Consider the following 21,209-nt stretch of genomic DNA (forward strand, 5'->3'; position numbering starts at 1 on the left):
TATCAGCATAATATTTGTTTTAATTTTTTTGCACAGAAGGCCAATTAGAGTTAACTTTTAAAGTAGTGAAGAGCACCTTCGACTCCCTATGCTGAATACCCAATTTAGTTACTAGACTTCTGGCACATGAATAGTGTCCCTCTGCAGTATATATTATACCACTATAAAGAAAAAACTCCAAAGAAACATTGTTAATCCATTGTAGTAAGTAGAAAAATAATGCCTCATAAAATCTCAATGGATAGAGACGGCACACAAGCCGGCGCCTGCAGCGTATGAGGACATGATGGGTATGTTCACCGTGACCACTCTCTTTTCTTATTCTCATGGGCATTGTGCAATATGTGGGTAACATGTTTTTTCAGTTGTCTTCTGCCTTGATTGCTCTGCACCTGTCCTAGAGATTGTATAGTATTGACATTGATTCTGTGGTGGAATTTATTTACTCCAGCCGACATATATGTTTCACAGGAAACCGTGTCAATCACCAGACCTTCTAGTTGATGGGAGTAAAGGCCCCTTTACATTTAGCGATGCACCAGCGATCCCAACAACGATACGACCCGGTCAGGATCTCTGGTGCATCGCTAAATGGTTGCTAGTGAGCTGCCACACAGGCAGATCTCACAGCGATGTAGCGACACAGCAGCGGTCGTTACTTACCTTTCAGACGCGGCGATACTGACGTCCTCCCGCCCGCATCCACGCGTCGCTCGTCGGTGTCAGCAGGAAGCCCAGCAGGAAGCGCCGGACAAGAAATAGACGTGGACGATCTCGCGCGATCAGCGACAGACAGTGGGGGAGCCGGTCGGAGGTAAGTATCACACAGAGCGATATCGCTGCTGCGTCACAAAATCAATGACGCTTTAGCAATATCGCTAGCGATATCACTATGTGTAAAGGCCCCTTTACACTCTCCACTGCAGCATCAATTATTTATTGTATAGTATATTACTATTTTGGGCACAGTGCAACGCATTATAGGATAGACCATCCTTAGCAGGAGACTTGTTAATATTATTTATAAGCAGTTCATATTTGCACAAATCATTTTGAGTGATCTCAGTGACTAAATACTTACCATATGGCTGCTGGTCTGTTTTGTCAATTTGGTTCCGGGTCAGTAACTCATTGTCCATTTTACTATTTTCACTGTCCTGTTTCTGTATTTGCCTTTAATACAATTTTGCACTGTTTATGATAGAATTGGATTCCGTTTTTCTCCTCTTTTGCTCATATATTATACCACTGTAGTTTATTTATTTATTTTGCTCATATAGCGCCATTAATTCCAGAGAGCTTTACAGACATTATCGGCACTGTCTTCATTGTGATCACAATCTAAATTCCCTATCAGTATGTCTTTGGTATGTTATTATTATTATTTATTTATATAACGCCATTAATTAAATGGTGCTGTACATGAGAAGGGGGTTACATACAAAGTTATAGATGTCATTAACAGTAAGCAAATTTACAATGACAGACTGGTAAAGAGGGGAGAGGACCCTGTCCTTGCGGACTTACATTCTACAGGATAGCGGGGAAGAGACAGAAGGTCAGGGGTGCAGCAGCTCTGGTGGTGATGAGGCAGTAGCTTAGGCGGTGGTGAGGTGGCAGAATGGTTATTGCAGGCTGTAAGCTTTCCTGAGAACATGTGTTTTCAGGTTCCACTTGAAGGATCTGAGGGTGGTGGATAATCAGACGTGTTGAGGCATGGCATTCCAGAGGATAGGGGATATTCGGGAGAAATCTTGGAGGCGGTTGTGTGAGGAACAAATAAGTGTAGAGAAGAGTAGGAGGTCTTGGGAGGATTGAAGAGTACGTGAGGGAAAATATTGGGAGATTAGATCAGAGATATAGGGAGGGGAAAGGTTGTGGATGGCTTTGTAGGTCGGTGTTAGAAGTTTGAACTAGATTCGTTGGGGAATTGGGAGCCAATGGAGGGATTTGCAGAGGGGAGAGATGGGAGTAGCGAGGAGAGAGGTGGATTAGTCGGGCAGCAGATTTGAGGACAGACTGGAGTGGTGCAAGAGAGTTAGCAGGGAGGCCACAGAGGAGGGTGTTGCAGTAGTCAAGGCGGGAGATGATGAGGGCATGTACAAGAGTTTTAGTAGATTGAGGACTGAGGAAGGGACGGATTCTGGAAATATTTTTGAGTTGGAGGCGACAGAAGGTGGCAAGAGATTGGACGTGAGGTTTGAAGGACAGGGCAAAGTCGAGAGTTACTCCAAGGCAGTGGATTTCAGATGCGGGAGAGAGCATGATGGGAGGAAACCCACACAAACACGGGGAGAACATACAAACTCAATGCAGATGTTGTCCTTGGTGGGATTTGACCCCACGACTCCAGCGCTGCAAGGCTTCAGTGCTGACCGCTGAGCTTCTACTTTATAATTATTCAGCATCTCACATTTATTAAATATCTTAATACAAGCAAAATATGATAGAAGAATAAGAATTAGCATGGCTCATGTATTTTCCGATATTACTCCGGGCAGCTCCCAGTGCTTTGTGCTCTCCTGTTAGGCCGGGATCACACATGTGAGAAACATGGCCGAGTCTCTCATGTTAATACCCGGCATTGCCGCCGGCACTCGGATCGGAGCGTGTGGCCTCATAGCAATACATGGAGCTGCACGCTCCGCTCCTGAGTGCCAGCGGCAGTGCCGGGTATTAACATGGGAGATTCGTCCGAGTTTCTCGCATGTGTGATCCCGGCCTTACTGACTAAAATATTAAATACGACCCAGTCCATGTTTATCACGGCCAGCTTTCCATATGGGACGCATTAGTGAATGTCTGTTCTTAAGAGTAGCAGAATATTTTGCATTCTTGCTTACTTCATATTCTATTTTAAGGATTCAGCACAGTGCTCTTAAAAATGCTTGATTAATGTTTACCTTTCAGAACCTTCTGCCTCATCCATACAAGTCTGTGCAAAAGCTGATTACTGTCTGAAGCATGGCTGCAAAAATATTCTACTGCATACAAATACTGCCACCTACAGGGCAATACCAGCATTTTCAACTTCTAGTCTTAAAAAAAAAATTGTTCTTGTTGTAGGATTCAATGGCTGAGATCATTATCACATTTCTAACATGCCCGGAATATTCCAAGCAGCTAATGCATGCCATTAACATTGTCTTAGCAGAATTACTTGAATCACATTAGGTATTCAGTCATGGCCACCACTTACTATAAATAATATCTGTACGAAGAATGAGACACAGAATACATGCTAGGACTAAAGGAAGGTGATACAGAAATGTATTCATATGTCTGAGAATCTGAGACAAGAGGAGAGGAAAAGTGGCAGGCATTTAATTATTAGGAAATGACCCGCACTACTGTGATTGACTGAAATCCCACCAACATGGAGGAAGCAAGATGGTCACTAGTGAATCGCTATTATGTTCATGTTATCTATTGCCGCAGACATCAGGGTGGCTCAGTGGTTAGCACTGTCGCTTTGCAGCGCTGGGTTCCTGGGTTCAAATCCCACCAAGGACAACAACTGCAAGGAGTTTGTATGTTCCCTGCTTCCTCTCACACTCCAAGACATATTAATAGGGAATCTAGATTGTGAGCCCCATCAGGGTCAGTGTCTGTAAAGTGCTGTAATGTAGAATAAGATAGTGCTGTAAAAGCTTGTTTTGCAGATAACAAAGCATAGTCAGTAGAAGAGAAAGCAATTGGGAAGGAACAGATAGAAAAAGAATATACAGTAAAATGCAGATGTGAACAGCCCCTTAAAGCCACATACATATTAGTCTAAAGGCCCCGTCACACTAAGCGATATCGCTTAAGCGTCACCGATTTTGTGATGCAGCAGCGATATAGCCATGTGTGATACTTACCTCCAACCGGCTCCCCGCTGTCTATCACTGATCGCGCGAGAACGTCCTGGGCCGCTTCCTGCTGGCGCCGACGAGCGACGTGTGGACGCGGGCGGGAGGACGTCTCCATCGCCGCGTCTGACAGGTAAGTAACGACCGCCGATCGCTGGTGAGATCTGCCTGTTTGGCAGCTCACTAGCGACCATTTAGCGATGCACCAGCAATCCTGACCGGGTCGTATCGTGGTCAGGATCGCTGGTGCTTTGCCAAATGTGATGGTACCCTAACATTTGCCGATATCGACAGGTTTGGCAGACAGACAACATTTTATAGGGGCTTCCCCACTGTCCTCCACTACAAGAGATCTGGTAACAGAAGGATCCGGCATGTCCAATTTCGGATCGCCAATCCTTTTGTTCTCTCACAAAGGTCAGAGGCGTGTTCGGTCAGCTGCGTTCTATGGTGTAATCGAGAAGTCAGGAGTAGAGAAGAGCGAATTTGTACGAATTTGGTTCCGAATACGATTGGTTTCAAATTTTGTTTTTGCAATATTTGTCGAACACAGCTGAACGTCATTAGAGTCAATGGGAGTAGAAATTACCGAATATGTTTGGAACCGATCACAACATAAACGTTTGGCACTAATAGTGTTCGAATAGGGCCTGAATATGGCAAAATCAGATTCGGGGGTAAAATCCAAACAAATTCGCTCATCTCTAGTCAGGAGAGAACAGCAGAACCATCAATCGAAACATCATTTGACTAACAGCTACCTAAGTGTTTGGGGGGCCTGAGTTGTGTTTTTGAGCTAAACTTTTTGAACCTCTGTGAACAATGAAAGAGCGAATTTTGAAGGAGACTTGTTACCAGGAAAAAAGTAGCCAGTTTTTATTCTGATTCACTTCCAGCTGTTTTTCTTTGCTTTTTAAATCCATTTCCAGCGATATGAGTCTTTTTCAGTTTTATGCTAATTTACGGTCTTTACCAAAAGGGGTGTTGGTCCCCGGATTCTATGTGTGTATACTGTATCTTTAGGCTGCTCTGCATTATTATCCTACCTTGGTAAAGAGCATAAAATGAACACCAAATAAAAAAGATCACTAGCTCTATGTAAAGGGATTGTCTCTTTTTTTCATTTTTTGGACGCGCTGCTCTCCAACATTTCAGCTTACTGGGGAGCGGTGCATTCCTGGTTGATTGACAGTCAGACGGACCGGCATCATCATCTTGCCAATAGCCTGAACTGGGCGTTCTCCAACACTGCAAGGAGAAGCAGCTTTGCCTCCGCATCATTGAAGGAGAGAAGGGGCACTGACATAGGCCACATCAGGAACCAACATTGATCAAGCAAGCTTCAGAGCAGCCCTTAGAAGCTCATTTGGAGACAGTTTATAGAACGGCGCTCCTTGCCTAGGAAACAGTTCACCTCTCATAGACAGCAGCGCTGGCTGTTAGCTACACAACGAGCAGTAAACAATAACATAAAAAATGACTGTTAAGAATGGTGAGGATTTTTAATAACAAGCAAGTTGCAAAGCAATGTTTCCAATTTAATATATAACCCTATAAGAAAGTCGGTTTTGAATAAAAGATAAAACCATATGAACATACAGAATAATACATTTTACAGTGTATATCCACATTAGGTAGAACAGATGTTCCTTAGCTATCTAGAGATTTACAAATATTCACCTTTGCCTACTTCTACGGTTCTGCGATTGACAATTTGTTAACAGCAGCAATTATTTCTAACACCATAGTACAGTGCGAGCCCAGGGGCAAACTCCTACTATATCTGCCAACAACTGTATAAGCATAATACAAGGATACAAAACACCTTGTAAATAACAGGTTTTACAATTCATTGATTGATGCCAAGTTTGAGGATACCAAATATTTAATGCAAAAGAGAGAAAAAGACAATTATTGAGATAATTTGTAAAGAGTTTGTGTCATTTTCCTTTCTCTTACAGCACTGCCCCCCCCCCCCCCCCCCCGCCTCTTGACTTTCTGATTGCTGGGGGCTTCGTGCTCCTGAATGATTTATAGTTTGGTCCACTAGCCTGAAAACTGTGCTCCTGATCTTGCTACATGAGGCAGATTCTCCTCTGCAGGATTGGCGGTGCAGTGGGATCAGGAAATGACAGTGCCGTCAAGCTTTTCCAGCCAACTTTAAGTTTCGTTGTAAAGAGCTTGTTTAGCACGGATCATTTTGATCACCTCTGCTATACAGCAGTGGTGGCTAGGTATATAAGCAATAAGCTGCAAACAACACCAAAAACTTGTTGATATCAAAGAATAGAGTGACATTTTAATAAATACTAAATTATGAAAGGGTTTGCATTTACAAGAAGTATCCACTATTACACAATTCCCATCACTGAAGATAGATATCCTTTAAATACAGTAAAGCAGCCTGCAATTATACCTTACCTATCTGTGCAAGAGTAGTATATGGGCCCTTTAGGAATAAGTTTTTCATTATTTGGAGGTGGAAGTGGGCCCCCTTACTTTTTGGAAGCCTGTGCTGTTACACAGTTTGCACCAGTGGTATTTCTGCCCCTGTTCCTTACATATAAAGATTACCTGTGTAGTATAGTGCCATAGAGAAAAAAATATGGTGGACCTGTAAGGGGGGCGACCATACCGCAGGTACCTGCGTGCCAGATCCAGAACTGTTAGGGCTGCATCCCCTGTTCCCTGGAGGAAGCTTTAGCGTGGCAGACCTTCCTCCTGACCGAGGGGGGGTGGGGGCATATAAAGCAGAAACCGTGCGCAGCAGAGGAGAGCTTGGCGCCAATCCAGGACAGCGCGCAGTCAGGTGAGCGGCGCACCCAGTTACCCACACAGAGCACCGGCGCCATGACAGGCAGCATTGAGAGGGTCCTCCACTGTCTGCAAAGGGACCGCTGTGCTGAGGGGAGCCATGCATCCAGCAGCCAGGCAGAGGAGTGCTCCTTACTGGGAGCATCAGCATTGTGCAGGCTAGCCGTATTAACCGGAACCACCGTTACCTATCCTTTATTCTTGAACTCTGCATATTCTTTTGGAAATAGGCTGTTTATTCCCCTGTTTAACCCTTTACCTCCCTGCATGGAGTATTCTGTGTTCATTAAAAATTGATAACCCTTGCTCTGCCTCCTGTCCGTCACTGAATCCCGCAACCTGCTTACAGACCCCTGACTTCCTATGACTCACGAATATGGAGTCTCATGGTCTCCCTCTGCTTATCAACTGGTTACATGTACATAGCTCAGCTGTGTGCATTATGCCCAAAGCGAGGTAGGCCTAGAAAACCATACCATGACCAGAGGATATCCCGAGAGAAACATCAAGACTTCCTAGTTCCACCCTACTAACTGTCACCTTGGTCAGAACTAGCTTCACTTTGCCCGAATCACTGCCTTTAAGAAAGACCCTTCATCTGTTTATTGGCCAAAAACTAAAAATAATTGTGTTCTCTGTAGGGTACCTCTAAGACTGTTTCTAAAGCATGCATCCTTCATATGTTTTAGGAAAGTTTTTCTTTTTTCCACTTATACTATTTATTCAACTAATTATTGAAGAACATTGCTCTTTTAAAGAAAGCTCAAACTCCATTGATGAGGCCAGAAGACAGGCATGTTAATGTAGCTGTGTGCAGTTTCAACATCACAAGCGGCATTTTTCATTCTGAATTCAATTTTCACTACAAAGTACATAAGAAAACATCACGCTCTTTCTGTAGCTGAAAAAAAAGTTCAAAGAGTGATTCAAAGCCCATCCCAATGAAGTTTTCCTTCATAACCAGCTGACAACAGATCACACTAATATAATCCAAAAAGGGAACTAACTTAGAGACTGGTCAAAAGTGGTGAAAGTATTTAGAGTATGATGAGAGACCTCAGCGGATCATTTTAGTGAGTCAGTGATACTAGATAAACAATTTTATTTGCATCTTGGACAATACAGCCATTTTACCAAGGCGTGAGGAGCTCCAAAAGACCACTCTAGTCTGAATTCAAGGGCCCTGTTACACATGATTCATTAGTGTAGATCTGTAAATCATTTATGTGCTACAAGGTTTCTGTAACTTTTTAAATAAATGAATTATTGTCTTTTTGGCTACGGTCACACAAATGAAATTGTCTCATTGGAGAGAATTGGTTCAATTTTGCTAATTACACTCTGATTAGAGTTTGATCACAGTGTCATCCAATTCTCTCTGATGAGGAGAAGATGGAGAAAAAAATGTCTCCGCTTTCTGCATTGTGTCAGTCAGTTAAAAGTGTACTGTACTCAGATATCATACAAGTTCAGTCCGATGATTTCCACGGACTTATTGACTTGCAAGGCCGAGTGGGTGCAAATATCAGATCAAACTCAGTCTTCCAGTGATTTTTTTCCTTGGGACAACTTGGAATGAGGGAAAAAAAATCTAACATGGCCCTATAGAGTAACATTAGTCCAGGTGCAATCTGATATTTTGTTGCATCGTATTAAGACAAAAAAAATACGGCCATGTGCACGAGTCTTTACCTGCACAAATCTAGTTCATGTGGTTCAAAAAGTAATATATCACTCCTTTCAAAAGTTCGATCTACTGACAATGTCATATCATATCACTGATAAATGCACTTTACCATGCCTAAATGGGTTGTCTCATCTTCTCCAATGCGCTCTTAAGGCATATGGTCTTCATTGAGCGAGTCCCCTGCTCAATATAGGGAGGAGAGCCCTCACCAAACTACTGCTGTTACTCTGACTATACCGTACTGACTACATTGTGTTTTTTAGATTATTAAAATAAACTTAACAGATGTGAAGGATGGAGGTAATGGATGGATTCAGAAGAGTCACTGCAAGAGCAAACATATCCTATTGCAGTATGGTGGCCAGTAGATAAGGTTTTGCATAGCGTAATGCATGTGCTAATATGATAGGACTGGAGGGAAACTGTGTGTATGTATTATAACCAACAATACTAAGTATTGGGCAATGGGTGATGACTAAATTAATGAGTGTTCGTAACACAGTCTTCATGTTTCGCACCTCTAATGAAGAATCCCCTTCAACTCAAATAATACTATCAGTGAATTAAGATTTATGCACTTAACTCAGTGTTAATTTTGTAAAGGATACTTGTAGACCCATGCCCTTCATCCCTTCTCCTTCCAGTACAAGTTTCCCCATAATTCTTACTTAGCTCGGATGATAGTGCAGAGCTCATTATTGGGACCACATGGTGTACAGTTCAGAAATCTGACCATGCACTCTATACTTTTTCTTTGAGATTCTATTTAGGTGAGGAAACCTAAAGCTTACGTCTACTAATAAGCCAGATGGGCCAGTGTTTTATGATGAAAACTGTCTGCTCTTTAATACTAAACTGTATTATGTGGCCAATATTTATTAAGGGGGCGATTCATAAAAAGCTTTTCGCCAGATTTCTGGAGAAAAAAAGCTTTGAAATGTTGCAATTTCTTTGCTCAACATGAGGTTGTTCAAAATTTGAGACTTCTGGCATTTTCATTCTCACTCCAGCTCCAACAAAGTAAGGCGGGATGGGGAGTGGTGACCCTCGCTTATCAAAATCATGGCAAGCGGCAGCGCTCTCTATGCCACAAATCTTACTCCAGCACATATGCACCTCTCCTGATTCATTGAGAGGCACTCCCTCCTCCAAAACACCCCCTCATGGAGAAAAGAGAATCGCTGGTCTTTATGAATCGCCCACTAAGTTTGCACTCTTACCTATGGTTTTGTCATTGCCAGGTGCACCTCCTTCCCTTTTGCACAAATTTCACAGCACATATACATTTATGAACATTATTAGCTAACTTACCGCACATTCGTCCTTTCAGTACAGAACCGGGCCTACAGAAGAGAACTGCTCTCCCTTCTTCCAATGAATTACTATCAGCTACAATCATTTCTGAAGAAAAGTGGAAAGAGTTGAGCGGCTCCTTACGAAGGGTCCTCTTCAATCTATTCGTTATGGTCTCTAAAGTTTTAAGAAGGCGCTCTTGGTTGTTTGATTCTACTGTGTCATTTCTTCTCTCTGGCAAAGGTACACTGGCTGAAAATGCAAATAGTAATAAGGTGTAAATAGTGCTAGACATTAAGAGATCAAGGATTTTCATGCAGAAGACTTATTTCACATTTGGCAGGTGTCTTCAGACCATTGGTAGGAATAACAATATCCCATAATGGTTGGACAGATGCTCACAAAGATTAATTGAAGAGAAATTGAGCATAAAGATGTGTAGTTTAGCATATGACAAAATACCATGTGATAGCTTTTCCTTTCAAATCACTGTGAATTATGAAATCTTCTCACCAAGACAAAGCTATAAAAGCACATTAACTGTAATGGATTTCACTCACTTTCCACCTACCTGTTTTAAAGTTTGAATAACCATATGTTTAGATTTTCTCTTTCGCAAAACTCTAAATCTCTAACACTTCAAAAAGAAATACTATGTAAGTTCAGTGAGACATCTGCCTGACCTCACAACCCCTTGGTGCTTCACACTGACTATAGATAGTACTATCTGATATTGCAATGGAAGCTGACACTGAAGCAGTATCGTTTTATTGAAAAAAAAATAGGAAACAAACATACATAAAGGGATTGTGACATGTCCAAAACACTATTTACCTACAAATATAGGGACAATCTGGTAAATAGCAATTTAAGTTTAGTGGAAGTGTCTCAGTAAGGGATGAGTGAAGAAAAACTGTAATGTTTGGGGTTTGTACCGGACACCTAGAGTCCTAGCTCTCCTGTCTGCAGTCTCCAAGAACCCCAGTAGTGAACGCTGTAGCCTGGGTTTGGGCCTTGGTGGTTCTGAAAAAGCAGACTGTTCCAGACCAAAGTCTCCTGCCACCTCTGCTGTTGCGCCAGGTTGGTCTGGCTCTGATATTCCTCTGGTCGCTCCCTCAGGAGTCTCGCGGGATTCTGCCAACTTTGTCACCTTGTCGACCACTAAGCACCTTACCCTGTATGAATTACTAATTCAATCCAGAATTTTTTTTTACTTTTTTTTGATGGTTTATATACCACAATAATGTAACACAAAGCATGTAATACTCTATGAATGACTAATTAAATCTAGAAAAAAATGTAACACGTTTTTGAAGTGTTATATACCACCAAAATGTAGCGCAAAGCATGTAATACTTTATGAATGATTGATTAAATCCAGAAAAAAAGTCAACCTTTCTTTTGGAGTGTTATATACAACCGTAAGGTAACTCAAAGTACGTAACACTCTATGGATGAAAATATAGTCATTTTTTTCTTAAAAAAAAGAATATCGTCATGTGCAGCAGCTATCTATTTAGCAACGGACTACTAAACCTTAAACCCTGCCTAGAGACTATATCCTGCCACTCTCCCAGCTCCTGGAACTGTCCCTAGACTAAATGCACAATGTATCTAATACAAACAGCAAAGCATAAGGTTAGTCTTTAGAAGGACTGGTAGTATGATGGTTCAGCATCAACTCCAGTATCAACACTAAAGAACTCTAATTAGCTAAGCTGTGCACATACAACCCTGGATAACTGGTCTCTCCCTCCAATCACAACTATCCCTGAGCTGTGAACGGCGTCAGTGTGCTGAGCATGGCTGTGTCTGTCCTTTACTTGGCTGTGTAACAGGCACCAAATATGCAGTGTGGGGTTTCAAGCTTGAAATCTGAGCACCAGCCAATGTTCATCGAGTGCTGAGCACATCCGAGCACCCAGTTACTCAAGTAATATCCAAGTATCACCGAGCATGTTCGCTCATCTCTACCTCCGACATAATCCATTGTGGTTCCCACGACATCCAGTGATTCTCTACTGCAACCTACTGTATGAAGTGTCGTTCCAAGAATGACACTCCATAGGTCACGTCTTATGAGCGATTACTGACGTTATCACTCATGATACATGATGAAAATGAGACTCCATAGGTCACTCCCGGTCATATCTCACGGGCGATGACGTTACTGACGTGGGGAGTGAACTATGAAGCTCTGTTCTCAGAATGACGCTTCATAAGTTTCTGTAGAGAAGCGCTGGATGTCATGGGAACCATAATGGATTACATCAGAACTGCGGGGATTCTTTTTTAATAATCAGTTGGTGAACCAGGAAGTGTATTGGGGGTCTTTATTCAGATAAACTTTTTTTCCTGTGTGTCTTTTTATTTTGAAATGTTTGGTTAATAATAGATGCCTCTCCATTATTAACCCATGGGCCTGATGCCAGCCAATATTACACAATTGACATCAACCCCAGAAACTACTAACCTGATGGACACCACATCAGGAGAATTGGAAAATCCAAGGCTAAGCTCTGGAATTGTTGCACCTGATGGATGGACCATTTCAGGGGCGGCTGAGGACTGGTCTTATTAGGCTGGGAAGGGGCCAATATCCATGGACCTTCCCAGTCTATTAATATCAGCCCCCAGTTCTCAACTTTTCCTTATTATTAAATATAGGGACCACCTCACGTCATTTTTTAGGTCCCCCTATTTTTAATAACCAGCAAAGTCAAAACAGACAGCTTGGCTTTGATATTAATAGGCTGGGAAGGTCCAAGAATATTGGCTCCTTACTAGTAAAATAAGGACAGCTTACAGCTGTCTGCTTTACCTTGGCTGGTTATTAGCCCCTTCACCCCGAAGCCTGTTTTCACCTTCCTGACCAGGCCATTTTTTTTCAATTCTGACCACTGTCACTTTATGAGGTAATAGCTCTGGAACACTTCTGTGAGCGTGATCCCTTAAAGTGAGATCTATATGATTGCTTGTACCTGACCAAACAAAAGCTGAGTGCACGCTTAGAGGCCAAAGAATGTATCTAATACACAGAGACAGATACACACTTCCTCTCTCAGCAAGAAATGGCTCACGACTGGACTTTATTCTTAAAGCAAAGACTCTTGTAACAGACAGAAAAAGGACTTCACACAATCTTCTGAACAACCAGTGTCAACTTGTGATAGGTCGATGCCAACTCCACTCCATAAATGATCTCTTCAGTGTGTCTTAACTTTCACATTCCAAAGGTTCCTTCCAGGGGAGCTGTTACCGGATATAGTCGCCATCTTTGTCACATATCTGAACTAGCTTATACAATATAAGGTTTAATAATTGATTTAATTAGCCATTCTCTCCTTCACACTTCTATGGTTCCTAATGATTCTGAGATTGGCTTTTGTGACATATTATAAGAGTCTGATATTATTGATCCTCTTCTGATCCTCAGATAAAATTCTGATATGATTGATACTCTTCTGATCCTCAGATAAGAGTCTGATATTTTGATCATCTTCTGATCCTCAGATAAGAGTCTGATATTATTGATCCTCTTCTGATCCTCAGATAAGAGTCTGATCTTACTGATACTCTTTTGATCCTTAGATAAGAGTCTGATCTTACTGATGCTCTTCTGATCCTCAGATAAGAGTCTGTTCTTACTGATCCTCTTCTGATCCTCAGATAAGAGTCTGATCTTAAGCCCCCGTTACACATAGCGATATCGCTAGCAATATTGCTGTAACGTCACCGATTTTGTGACGTAGCAGCGATATTGCTAGTGATATCGCTATGTCTGATACTTACCTCCGACCAGCTACCCCGCTGCTCATCGCTGGTTGCGCGAGAACGTCCTGGATCATTTCTCGTCGTCAGCTTCCTGCTGGGCTTCCTGTGGCGCCGATGAGCGACGCGTGGACGCGGGCGGGAGGACGTCAGGATCGCCGCGTCTGACAGGTAAGTAACGACCCCCGACCCCTGCTATGTCGCTGGTGAGATCTGCCTGTGTGGCAGCTCACTAGCAACCACTTAGCGATGCACCAGCGATCCTGACCGCGTCATATCGCTGGTCGGGATCACTGGTGCATCGCTAAGTGTGACAGTACCTTAACAGCACTCCTCTGACTTTTGAGTAAACTGCCATGAAAACATGTACCCATATCAGCAAAATGTCCGAACATCAATGCCTTACCTGAAATATTAAATACAAACTTGACTTTCTGATCAGTTGCAGGAATATTCACCCTTTTATGTCTTTTCACTCGTAGATGTGATGGGGTGTCAGTAATGGACTTTTCACCTAGTTCATCTTCAGTTACATCAAAAACATCATCATAAGAGTAATCCAATCTGTTAGCAGCCCCCCAGCCACCAGGTCCTGGAAATGGTTAATATAATGACATTTATTGTTTGTCGGGTTTTTTTTCAGGGGTTAATCGTTCACCAGGTTATTGCTATGCATTCTAAGAGAAGCATGATGGAAGGCCAGAGACTCTGATTCCAGTGATGTATCATTTAGTGGTCTGCTTAATGTAGTTTTGATAAAATCACTGTTTTCTCTGTTGCTGTTCTCTGTTCAGTTCTCTGAATGCTGATCCTCGCCCCAACCACTGATTGACAGATTTCTGTGTGCACTGTGCATAGGCAGAAAGCTGCTAGTAAGGGATTGGGGAAAAGTTTAAACAGAGCAGTAGGACTACATGGCATGACACAACTATGATTAAAGGGTATGATAATCTGCTGAAAAAACACTAATTTTATTGAAACTACACTAAAAAGTCCAGTAAGTGATACATTGTGAGAATCAGGGCCAATATCCCTACATCATCCTGCTCTCAATTTAAATAGTATAAATCAGCTGACAGATTCCTTTTTAAGCAAAATAACTTTTTTAAATTATTTATAGCATTTGAAGAAAACTATGAATTCACTGAAAAATGATCAAATCTTAGGTGTTAATAGTTCTGTTACCTATGGCAAATCCATTCTCATAATCATAATTGTATTCAAGGCAGAGTCGCTGGTATTGATCTTCTAGCCGGCAATCAATGTCGTCGACATCATTACAGAAAGACGGAACCTGGAAATAAATACCAACCTATTAAACACTGCACCAACTACTGTAAGTCACCTCTACAGTTTATAACCAAATCACAATGCTTATTTTGGCTAAAAGTACAGAAAAATATTGTGATTCACTTCATCTTATAATTTCCATAGGAAAAAAAGGCCAGTCAAACCCAGAAACTAACCTTGAACACTTACAGATATAGATTCCATTAAAATTTACTCCAGAATTTCTGGACCTTTAGGTGATTTAAATTAAACCTGCGTTTCAGATCGTACTTTATGAAATAAATAGAATTCTGTACCAATTGGCACCATTTTATCAGAATTTTCCAAATTTTCCAAATTCATAAGTGTCAGGTGTGAAGGTCAGGCAGCAACACATTGGAACAGATTTACTAATCCAGTTCAATATTTGGAGAGTAGAGTCTGGAAATGGGTCAAATCTATCACCTTGGCTAATTCTGGATGATAAATTTGGTGTACGATCACTTATTAAATTTACTTGGCTTCTTTTATGCCCTTAAATTGTGATGATTGCTGGAATATTTTCTCCATCGCTTTTCTTCTAAAAAATGCTATTTCTTGGTTGAGCCACAAAAAGTGTCTAAGACACATAGAATCATAGAATCGTAGAGTTGGAAGGGACCTCCTGGGCCATCTGGTCCAACCCCCTGCTCAAAGCAGGATTCGCTAAATCATCCCAGTCAGATGTCTGTCCAGCCTCTGTTTGAAGACTTCCATTGAAGGAGAACTCACCACTTCTCGTGGCAGAATGTTCCACTCATTGATAACTCTGTCAAAAAGTTTTTTCTAATATCTAATCTGTGTCTCCTCCCATTCAGTTTCATCCCATTGCTTCTAGTCTTTCCTTGTGCAAATGAGAATAAAGTTGATCCTTCTACAATGTGACAGCCCTTGAGATATTTGTAGACAGCTATTAAGTCTCCTCTCAGTCTTCTCTTTTGCAAACTAAACATTACCAAATCCTGCAACCTTTCCTCATAAGACAGGGTTTGCAGACCGGTCACCATTCTGGTCGCTCTTTTCTGAACTTGCTCCAGTTTGTTGATGTCTTTTTTAAAATGTGGTGCCCAAAACTGGACACAATATTCCAGATGAGGTCTGACCAAAGAGGAGTAGAGGGAAATAATGACTTCACGTGATCACATAGCAGGTCTAAACCGTGATGTGCCGCAAAGTGCCAAAATGTGCCAAATTTGGCCACATTTTCACCAAGGTTCTGTGCAAACAGAATTGTAATAGCAGGGAGGAGCTCTGCCTTTAGCTCCTCCTTGTCTCCCCTCTCCTCTCCATAGAATCTCATCAGCACCAACTGTCGTCACCTATCTCAGTAATGTAACAATCTGTCTTCGCTGAAGACAGATTTTACCTGTGAATTCAGAATTTTGAGAATGAAAGATCAGTCCTGGAGGAGAAAGAAGCAGATTTCTCTGATAATATATTTTACGTTTTTATTTTCATGTGTACTATTGATTTTTGAAATAAAAAAATAAACGACAGTTACTCATTAAAATTATTCACTCTCCTGTAGGATCTTCACTTGGTTTTTCACATATTTAAAAAAAGAACTTTATTCAAGATGCCAGAAATGTAAGTACTTGCAATTATATTTCACTTTGTGTGACATAACACGTAGCAGTAATTTCCCTAATTGCCATGTACTGAATTAAATGCAAGCTAAATTATTTTGTTTAGGCAGTTCTTAATGCATTTATTCCCATGATATTATGTGACTAGTAGTTAAAGGAGTTGTCTCAGCACAAACATATTGCTAGAATATGCTATTAATGTCTGATCAGTGAACAGTCTCATTATCTAGGGGTTGATTATAAAGTTAGAGGTTGGCGACTTTCAGATAAACATTTTAGGTATAAGCTTCTTTAGTTAAAAATCTGTCTGGTACTTGTAAGGATCGGCCAGGACTATAGTTATGGCCAGAGACACTAAGGCATCATTGTCCCGGCCTTCCCTCACAGAAAAGTACAATCCACTGTTCAGCGTACCTGCGTCTCCAGGTTCGGGTCCCCCTGGGCACTTCCCAAGCGGCGATGGCGCCTCTCTGAGGCAACTCCCATTAACCGAGACACAGTCCATAGTAACTTGAACAGTTTCTTTACTGACAACTTCATACAATATATTCACAGTTGGCACATCATTGATAACACATCCGTCTTTACTTGCTTCCTCAGCTTTCCCTCCTTTGCTGACAATTCTAAACGGCACGTACCCTGACCGGACCATCTTAGATTGCTTCCCAGCTTCTTCCTGGCCTAACCTTACCATGGTGACAATTCCTTCTGCCTGTTTCGCTCCAGACTCGAAATCATCCACCACCTGGCTTAGTCGCCTCTGGAAAAGCATCTGACCCATCTGTACTGCTCCCTGTGAAGCTACAGCATCCTTCTGTTCCTCACTCCGCCCAACTCCAGCCCTAAGAGAGTCCTCCCAGGCTACAAGTCACCACATCTTCTTTACTGTTCTGGCTCACTGTACTGATGTCCAATAGCCGTGGATAACTTGGACTTTTGATACTTAACGTTACGTGGCTGCTGACCCGTCCTTGGCCTATAGCCCATGTGGACACTTCGGGCACCCTGGTCCCATCTGAACTAACTTCCTTCTAACCTAGCCTTACCTCCCAGCAGCCTCTCCTACACTTAACCCTATCCTACTAAGAGCTCTATATACTAAAGTGCCCCCCTCTAGTGACCAAAGGGTGCACTACACTTTCCCTATCTAAAATATAGCATTATACAATGGAACACAACATATTTACAGAAAATGGTAACACATATAACAGTGTGGCAATACCATTGATTCTGGGTGGTAATACATGACAACATGTAGCAGTACTACCAGATTACTATAAATAAAAACATTAAGAACACTAAAGGAAGCAGAGCAAGGAAATAGTATCATTCCACCCCCTTACATACTCACCTTCCAGCATTTTCATCTGTTTTCATCGCTGCTCTGGTCTGTCTACCACAGTTTGTGACCTGCCGGCTGCTCCAATGTTTCATGGAGCAGAACAGAGGTCACTAATCAGTGTAAGTCTATGAGAGCATTGTTCTGGCCTCATACACTTTCACTGAAAGCTTGTGATTTAGCTTCTCAATTATGACCACTCAGAAGCTGGGCTCACAAGATGGCGCTGCGGGACCAGAGCAGGACCCAAAAATGGTGAAGACGCCAGAGGGTGAGTACATGACGTGGGGCAGAGGACTTACATTTAAAGCACCACTCCAGTGGTGAAAAAAAACAAAGCATTGGAGTGGTGCTTTATGTGTTGATGCAGACAATCTGACCACTGCAACCAATCATTCCACCACTGAAGTTACTATTTCAGACAGAGACTGGCTGTGTTTGTTTTGACATGTTATTGCCAGAGCATAAAGAACAAAGATTGGTGGTATAAGTGTTGGAATGAGGGTGGTGAGAGATTAATAAGTGTTAGTTTTACTCCCTTTATTACTTTACAGCATTCTTAGCAGTTTTCGAAAAATATTTCTTTGGCTGGATAATCTTTTTTAAAGATTAATTTAGTATGTTAAAATATTAAAGCTTTTGACATTTCTGGTGAGGTCAGTGGGGCATAAATAACAAAAAGGAAAATAATAATAATATAACCGTAGGCCATCTTCATGCAACTACAGTGGGTACAGAAAGTATTCAGGGGTCTGAATATTTTCCATACCCACTGTATTTCCCACAGCTGTTTCTACTGTCTTCTGTGGAAGCACTTTGGAACCTCCATTGTTGACTTCATCTCTGCTTTAGCCTCTTCAAGGTGTTTCAACTGAGACTGCCAAGGTGTCGCTGTTCCTAGCTTATTGTAAATTATTTATAAAGAACTATAGTAAAATCCATACTTCTATAAATGAGGAAAAAAGCAAACTCACACACCATTTTACCAAGAGATGTCTGAAAAGCATCTGCAAAGTTTTTCAGCAGGTTGGTGTCATCACATCGTGTGGCCTTGTACAGCATTTCAAACGATTTGAATCCATGATTAGCAAAACGTTTCACTGTGGATTATAAATGTAAATGAATAACTTTACCAGAACTTAAGGTGTTCTTTAGTAACACTCTCAATTACAACATTATCCTTCATGGTGCTTACCAGAGCAGTCAGGCCAATCTGTTATTTGTGGTGGCATCCATAACCCATCTTTTAAAGTACAGTAGAAATTCTGAACAGAACCTTCTGCTACTTCAAAGCCCTCCTTACACTGTATGGTACAGTTTACACCATCCATGTCCATGGAGCAGACAAATTCTCCATTTTGAGGCCCTGATGGAATCTCACATGGAGAACCTATGGATGAAACGTTAGCAGCATAACATAATGTAAGTTTGGTATAATTCTGTAAAGTTTGTGATGTTAAGTAAGTTATTATTAACAAAGCCCTGTCTGATTAAGGAATATGTGTTATATGTGGAGGCCATTTTTACCCTAAGAGGCTAGGAAATGCTGAGATTGGATAGAGAAATAAAATGACAACCAACGCTAATGATGAGGCTCAGAAACAGATGTGACATTCTGGAAAAGCAATATATCAAAGTACCATTTTAACCATGTGCATGTGTCTAAAAGAAAGTGCAGCTGCAGGGAGAAAATAAACTTATGTTCTCCCTGCTTCCACTTCCAGTAATCAATGCAGTGAGAACTCCTGCACACCAATGACTGATATCCTGATCTGCAGCTTGCATGCTAAACAAGATGTCACTGAAGAAGCAGTGGGCAGGATTACAGTATACTTAATGTGTACTGAGTGCCTACTGTTTACAGCTGCGGTACCACCAAGATGACTAGCAGTGAGCAGCTGCAGGAAGAATATAAGTTCATTTTCTCCCTGCAGCCACACTTCCAATTATACATCAGCACATGTTTAAATTGGTATTTACCTGAAAATTACTATTATGGCTGCAGGTAAATATGTTTTTTCTTTGGCTGATATGTTCCCTTTAATCAACACTTACCCACACTACACATACAGTATATGGCCAAACGTTTTGAGGCATCTACACATTAGACCAACAGGAGCTCATATGACACCTCATGCTAAATCCATAGGTATTAACATGGAGTTTGTCTCCTCCCTTTTTATTTAAAACTAGCTGAAGAGCCCGGCATTGCCTGGGTATAGTAACCAACTGTGGTTAGTTATAACAAATTATAATGATTATATTGCACATATAAACATTTCACATTATATATTCAACACTACAGATTTGCAACACAAATTAACTAAACGATTACCCAAGTATTGATAGTACTTTATTTTCAACTCATTCAAGAGCCTTTTGATAAACAACATGTTTGGTTTTTCATTTCAGTGCAAAGATGAACAGATTTTTGGCAGTTCCAACTATTGAACAGATCACGTAAAGTTGACCATGAGAAAAGTATGGAGATTGCAAATCGATCCCTACTACTTAAATCGATCCCTACTACTTTCAAGGACTGTCCCTGAGCATTGTTAATGGACATTGCAAATAGCAGTTGAACTGGAAACTGGAGGCGTTTAAAATCAAAAAACAAATCAGATGGAATGAGTGGAATTCTTGGAATGAAATGTCCTCTCCTTTGGCACATCCTGTTTCTGAGCTGTGTATCTAACCCTATCCTGTGTGATAATGTCTACTGAGCTGTGTACCTAGTCCTCTCCTGTGTGATACTTTCTGCTGAGCTGTGTATCTAGTCCTATCATGTGTTACTGACTGCTCAGCCGTGTATCTAATCCTATCCTGTGTGATACTGACTGCTGAGCAGTGTATCTAATCCTATCCTGTGTGATACCTCACAACATAGCCTATGATGCTCTCGGGGTCCAGACGTGTGACTGTGCAAAATTTTGTGGCTGTAGCTGCGACGGTGCAGATGCCAATCCCGGACATACACACATACATACACACATACACACACACATTGAGCTTTATATATTAGATGGATTTTACTCTTCTGGGAAGGAATTTTAGCAAGATTTTTGAGTGGGTCTTTGGGAATATTTGCCCATTCATCCAGAAGAGCATTGTGTCCGACACTGATGTTGGATGCGAGAACCTGGCTTGCTTTCTACGTCACCTAGACCAAGCTCTGAAGAACAAATTGATAGCATTATCTATCTCTGCCAAATTTTATGGTTGGCACAATACAGTCAGGCAGGTCATGTTCTTCTTTGCATTTGCCAAATCCTCACTCATGCACCAGATGCCAGAAGGAGAAGTGTGATTCGACACTCCACATAACAAGTTTTCATTGCTTCAGGGTCCAATGGTGACAAGCTTTACACCAATCAATCAAAACTTATCATTGTGCTTAGTGATGTAAGGCTTGTATGCAGTGGCTCGGCCATGTAAACTAATGCTATGAAGCTCCTGTCTCACAACCTTTATATATAGTATATGCCTCAAAACTTCATGACTGAGGTACTGTGGTTTCGAAATGCTTCCATTTTTCAATAATACCACTTGATTGTGGAATA

The 21,209-nt window shown here is 41.5% G+C and overlaps 1 protein-coding gene across 2 annotated transcripts in view; it reads right to left on the bottom strand.

Annotated features, from left to right (window-relative positions):
• SVEP1 (sushi, von Willebrand factor type A, EGF and pentraxin domain containing 1) overlaps positions 1-21,209 on the bottom strand; it is a 543,713-nt gene that overhangs the window by 263,561 nt on the left and 258,943 nt on the right. For both annotated transcript variants that reach the window (XM_073552438.1, XM_073552437.1), the window contains exons 12-16: positions 18,845-19,039; positions 18,628-18,749; positions 14,602-14,710; positions 13,823-14,008; positions 9,664-9,897 (exon numbers count right to left, since the gene is read on the bottom strand). In XM_073552438.1, the coding sequence (XP_073408539.1) occupies positions 9,664-9,897; positions 13,823-14,008; positions 14,602-14,710; positions 18,628-18,749; positions 18,845-19,039 (846 nt within the window). The remainder of the gene's footprint in view (positions 1-9,663; positions 9,898-13,822; positions 14,009-14,601; positions 14,711-18,627; positions 18,750-18,844; positions 19,040-21,209) is intronic.

The sequence above is a fragment of the Dendrobates tinctorius genome, unplaced genomic scaffold, assembly GCF_039654945.1.
Source record: "Dendrobates tinctorius isolate UK_male_01 unplaced genomic scaffold, ASM3965494v1 ptg000191l, whole genome shotgun sequence".
Taxonomy (NCBI): Eukaryota; Metazoa; Chordata; class Amphibia; order Anura; family Dendrobatidae; genus Dendrobates; species Dendrobates tinctorius.